Genomic DNA, 5,952 nt, shown 5'->3' on the forward strand with positions numbered 1-5,952 from the left:
TGAACACTAATTGGAACTAGCACTTGTTATCCTGTGTGTAGACGTACTGTCTCAAGAGGACTGGGATTTCACACAAGGATATCTTTACAGGCAGAGCTAGAAATGAAGATCAACCTCTTTTGGCATAGATATCCACTGTAAGGGGCTGCAGAGACTGCCCTTAGGGCATGCTCATATACTGCCTTTGAAGAACAACAAATGGTGCAGAATTCTGTTTCAATCAGCCACCACCGATTTCATAGGCATGGCACGGAACCTGAGCACACACTTCACAGAAGGAAAAGCAACGGCACAGTTGAGCTGGGAGAAGAGAACAATGCTACAGACAATGCGTTATCTAGGGGTCTTCTTTCCCTTTTATCATCCAGTCATATTCACATTGCAAAGATCCTTGTTAGCTCCCACATATGGGAAGTTTGAGACTTCAGGTGAGGCCACACGGCTCATTTGGTGTCATGCTGATCTCTTGGTTTTGTCCGTGAGCTGGGCACTTCCAGTTTTCCTGAGGTAGCAGATGTAGCGGTGTTTGTTTCACACCTTTAAATAAAAAAAAAAAGTGTAGGAAAAGGGGACAGACGCATTGGAGTTTCTTAGGAAAGATGCAAACACACTCGATGTAAAACATGTTTTTGAAATACTCCATTAGGACAGACAGTGCCAGCCTCCAAAACCAAACCTCACCCTCTCAGAATCACCCTGAAGAATGATTACAGAATTATTGTGACAAGTTACAAAACAGTTAATCAGAGAGGCATGACTTTTCATAAATAAATGGGCAGGCACCTGGCTCTCCAGGGCCCTGAACTTTTTGCAGAATGGATATTTCGCTCAGTAACATCCTGCAGCAGGTCAAGGCAGAGAACTGCGGGCGCTGTGCTACAACAGTACACAGTACTGACAGCAGGGAAGACTGTGCTGCTATAGGGAGGCATTCACAGAATTTATGTGCAGGAAGTATTTATCAGACGACAAATATACCCACTCTTTCTGTTGCTCTGCCAGTTTTTCTGCCAAGCATTTTAGAAGGACAGGGTCTACTTTGGAGTCAAACTTGTTGGCGAACCAGTGCCCATAATTCAGAAGCCATCTTAATTCTGCGGCCCCATAGATGCAGACACTGCGAAGGTGGGTACCAGTGCAGGGAGGATACAAGTGATCTTCGAGATAATTCCATTTCACCAGACGAGTTTTGCTTTGTAGGTCTGTTATGTCCTGGGCTGACCTTGGGACTTCCCCAGGGACCCCAGGAACACGTACAAGAGTGGCCCAGAAATGTTCATCCGGAGAGTATGTATCCCTTGACCACTCAAAAAAATCTTTTGCAAGGGAGCTTTCAAGGGTATATTGAATAAATGCTCGGCTTAAAACAAAATAGGCACTACCTACAAATACCTCAATATTATGAGGTGGTGGATTCTTGGAAATGTTGGTTTTTACAGGCATCTGCATATATTCATAAGGCACTTTCATAAGTTCATAGTGGTAAGTAAATCGTTCTCTTTTGCTACTGCTTGGCTTTATAGTTTCCAGCATGTTTCCTCCACTGAGTCTCTTTAGTTCAGCGACCAACTCAAAATTTGATCTCAAAGGGAAATCTTGGCCACATAAATTAATAACATACTTCCAGGGAACTGAAGAATCCATCAAATCAGACAAACAATTGAAATCTGCTTGCAGCCGTGAAATATGTGCATATTCCACTGTCTCCAATTTTGATGCAATGAAAATATTGGGGAAACATTTAGCTAGGTTGTTCATAGCAGATTTGAAACTTTTTGCAGCTTTTTGGTCATAATGGATGCAGTAAATATTTTGATGACTGTACAGTGAATTTATGAGCCTTTCTACCATTACTGCATCTTTGTGAACAACCAAAGAATAGGCGATAGGAAAACTCTCCTCCTCTGGAGAAACAGGTTTTAGGTGGTATTTCCTAAGTGAATGATATACGTGGCAATCACTTGTTATTGCTACAATATCTTCATCAGCTAAATCAATTATCTCTTTTCTTCTTATCTCCAAACTCTTGCCAATTTCATGAGGATCTTGTTCATATATAGACGAACAATTAATTTCATACTGGAACTCATTTCTAAGGTAGGAATATCTGTTTCTAACATAAGAAGAAGTGCTTAAGAAGTGCTCAACCAAATAAATGCCCTTAGAGGGAAAAAAGTGTCTTTCAACATGGAGGAGCTTCAGCAGTGCAATCAGCCACCCTGTAACACACAGGATCAGGATCTTCCTTCGTGAGGGACATTTGTTGGGACACTTGCGCCTCTTCATTCTGCAGGAAAACAGAGACATGATGGTATTTTAAATCAGGAACAAAGCATCAGAGGCAATTCCAGCTTTTAACAAAGACATGTGCACACCTGTCTGTCTACAGTATAAACACCATCTTGGCAGGACAGGGCACTGGAAATCTGCAGTTTCTTCTTCACTGTCCCGTTATTTCAGAGACAGATTTTACCACAATAATAGGCAAAGATTTCACTCCCCTCTGTTAGCTGACTGAAGAGAACAAACCAACTCAGATTTCAGATGATTTCCAGCTAAATAAGTGTTGGAACAAAACTCCCACTGTTTATTTTCCAAACCTTTTTTTAATTCCTTATGAGTCACTAACCGAAGTACAGCAACCCCTGCATTGGCAGAAATGTGACTATCCTCTAAGTGAGTAGGAAGCATTGTTTATTTTCCTGTGTTTGAATCCTAGGGGATTCAATGGGAGCAGCAAGGGGATCTCTTGTGAGTCTGCAAAGAATGTGTGCTTAATAGTAGATATTTAGAATTCAGTCAGAGCATCCTCATTGTCTCTAACACTGGGCCTGGCCCACAAAGATGTCCAAAAGCAAATTAACTTCCTTCCTATCCTCTTCCAACAGGGTCTGAGAAGCCCAGAGTCCTCCCTGTGTCCAGATTTATTCTGGAAAACACTGCTAACCTGTCCTGAAGAACAGACTTCCATCCACTGGCATGAGTATATAGTGTAACCTTTTGAAGGCAGAAAGGGGAGTAGTGAGCAATAGCACATCTATCCTCTTCCCTGATACGACCTCAGACACGACTGTAGAAACACACACATGGCAAGGTGTGTTTTATGCAGCAGGCTATTTAACAGCATTCCCGTGTAGCAACTTAACCACTGAGGTATTACCATGATAAAAGCTAAATACAGTGATCCCCTTTCCCCATAGCTTCGCTTTACCAGCTGAGTGCAAGCAGCATTGTTGCTATCCCTGAGTTAAAATTAGACCAGAGTCCACATTGAGGCACAGTACTAAACTTAGCTCTGCCTAGCTTAAACTACGTTCTACTTTATCTCTAAATTCGACCAGCTCCTAATATTTTCTTTTAAGAAAAAGCTGTTCCACAATGCTTCAGAGTGAATGAAATGGTGGGGCTACCAGATGCGGCTCAGATGTCTGCAGATCCACTGCATACTTGTAAAATCAAGCATTGAGGTGTGTGTGCAACACTTAGAACAAAGACTAACTTAGGTGTCTTTAGCATTCCCACCAATGTCACATCTTGCAAGCTGCAGCTTCAGTTAAAATGCAGCCTGTCAAGGCAGAGCTGCTTCATTAGTCTGTTCTCCCTTACCTTGCCTTTCCCCTGTGCATTTTTCTCCTTGATATTTCTCTTCTGGGGGCAACAGAACGGAGAAGCAAATGCCACATCCTTGTTTCCCCTGGGGGTTCCAGGTATAGAGTGGGGAAGGGAGCAGGGTAAGCCAACACGTACCTATTTTGTAGAAGCCAGGGCTCAGCAGACCCAGCCAGATTCTACCCAGAGCCAAACATTCTGTTTCTAGGCAAGCCAACAAAAAAGCCTTTGTGCCATGCTTCCCTGCCTGAAACTACCAATCTAGACCACTGGAGCCTGGTGAGGTCCAGAGTTAGACCAGGATGGGCAGGAAATCACCTGGACAGGACTGAGGACTCCCTCTTTGCAGCTGATGAGCAAAGTGCCCACACTCAGCTGCCTGAACATTCCTGTGGTTTTCAGCACTGCCCATCACAAGATACTCGTGTACCATATAAAGAGGTCATAGAAATCCAGAAGACTGTGGTGACATGGTTCAAATTCCCTGTGGAGGAAGGAATTAAGGAGCACTGGTGCGAAACCTCAGCTCCTCCACTGAATCCCTTGTTTATGGAGGATCTCCCCCTGATCCTGGCTAGCATCTGGTCAGATGAGAGCATCAGGAGCCAGCAATTACATCAATAGCCCCATCTGTTTGTTTGTTGCTTTTTGGTTTTGTTTTGTTTTTACAACACACACGATATCACCATCACCACAGTGGTCCAGACAGAATCAGGCCATATGTGACCCCAACCACCCTTAAGCACTCTAACATCTCTCCAGCAGTGCAGTTCACCACTACTAATATCCCACTGTCCCGTCCTTAACACAGTCAATTCATACTCTCCTGTTACCTCCAACGCACTCAACAGTCAGGCTCGGTGTATCTGTACAAGGGAACAGCTTTGATCTTTAAGCACAAATCATTTTCCTGTAACCAGGATGAAGTTAGTTTCTGCAGAACACTAGGATTTCTTGAGGAACAGCCCAAGACCAGGGAATGAAATCCCTCGGAACAGAAGGGCCACCACAAATCTTATCAGGTTTTTATTCAAGTGCGAAACTTCTATTTCTTACCTCATGCAGCACTCAAAGCCTCACTCAGACATAGCAGTGTACTGTTCACGCAGTCCTCTCTGGAGGAGGAGGGAACAAACGACCCATGGCAGATGGAACAGGGACCTACAGCTACCTGAAGGACCTACCCAGGGTAGCGCTGATCAGATGCTACCTCTGGTTATCTTGCTGACGAGTATTTTTTTCTCAGGTGCTACCATACTATACACAGGAACAACATTCCATCTTTTGCACAAAGATTTTGTGCAAGGAAGGGAGCTTGGCATTGCTATCTTGCCTTGTTTCATAAAATGTTTGCCCCTTTCCTTCTACATGTGAGAAGACTCCTGAGGAAATTATTGGAGACTTACCTCATCTTGTGACAAAGACGTATCGCACACCTGGTCTACATACACACATAGACAGCATCTAACCTGCTCAGGGCTCTTACTGTCTGGGATGCAAAGTACTGAATGATTCAGAGAAGCAAAATGGGTGTTTTCATTTACCCTTTGCATCTGTGAAGCAAAGGATGTTCAAAGAAAACAGACGTGCAAGAAATACAAAGGAAACACATTTGTATTGTGTAACAAAACATGTGTTCTTACACAACACATAATTATAGCCTGTCATAAGGCACTGTAAAGACCATGAGCTCAGCAGGATTCAAGAAGGAATTAGGCAAACAGCTGGCTATTGAAAGTTTCCAGAGTTACCTTTGCCAGTACATCAATATGGACAAAAAGCTGTATTCTCTGGAACCACAACATCAGGCAATTACCAGCTGCCAAGACTTCTGACAGAAAATTTTTACCAATAAAAACATTTCTTGACCATCGCACTATTCTCTGAATCTGCTTTTATCTATTGCTGGATCAGAAGAGGGTTTGTTAGTTAGATCCATGACAGCAATATTTGTACCGCATCCAGAAACTGGCCGGGACTTCTGCTCGTGTATTTCCCTGCCTTTTTTTTCTATTTTCCTTCCTGCAAGGGGCTGTTTTGGGCAGCTTTACACCTTCAGAATTGCACAAGCTGCACAGCGTCACAAAAGGAGGAATAAGGTGGTGGGAGAATTTCATACCCTCCTGGAAAAGCCCTTCTGCTCGCTTAACGCTCTGTTGGCCAGTCAGCAGGATGAACCTTCCTGAGAGGACTCAGCAAAGGCTGAGCCATGCCCCTCTGAAATCGAAACTCTTAGTCCTTGCCACCGAGGCGCTCTCCAGCCAGGCTGAGCTTCTGCGTCTGCCTCAGGCAACGATGCTGGGCGTGCAGAAGGACTGGAAATACACAGACAGCACTCTTCAA

At 43.8% G+C, this 5,952-nt stretch overlaps 1 protein-coding gene across 1 annotated transcript; it reads right to left on the reverse strand.

Annotated features, from left to right (window-relative positions):
• Window positions 1-918: 918 nt before the first annotated feature.
• GCNT4 (glucosaminyl (N-acetyl) transferase 4) lies at window positions 919-2,286 on the reverse strand. Its single transcript, XM_074166675.1, has one exon. It carries the CDS (start codon window positions 2,284-2,286, stop codon window positions 919-921), a length of 1,368 nt encoding a protein of 455 aa, XP_074022776.1.
• Window positions 2,287-5,952: the final 3,666 nt, after the last annotated feature.

The sequence above is a fragment of the Numenius arquata genome, chromosome Z (assembly GCF_964106895.1).
Source record: "Numenius arquata chromosome Z, bNumArq3.hap1.1, whole genome shotgun sequence".
Taxonomy (NCBI): Eukaryota; Metazoa; Chordata; class Aves; order Charadriiformes; family Scolopacidae; genus Numenius; species Numenius arquata.

Bases quoted from the DNA above. Each gene is read 5' to 3' on its own strand.
- GCNT4 (XM_074166675.1), bottom strand. From the start codon at position 2,286: ATGAAGAGGCGCAAGTGTCCCAACAAATGTCCCTCACGAAGGAAGATC.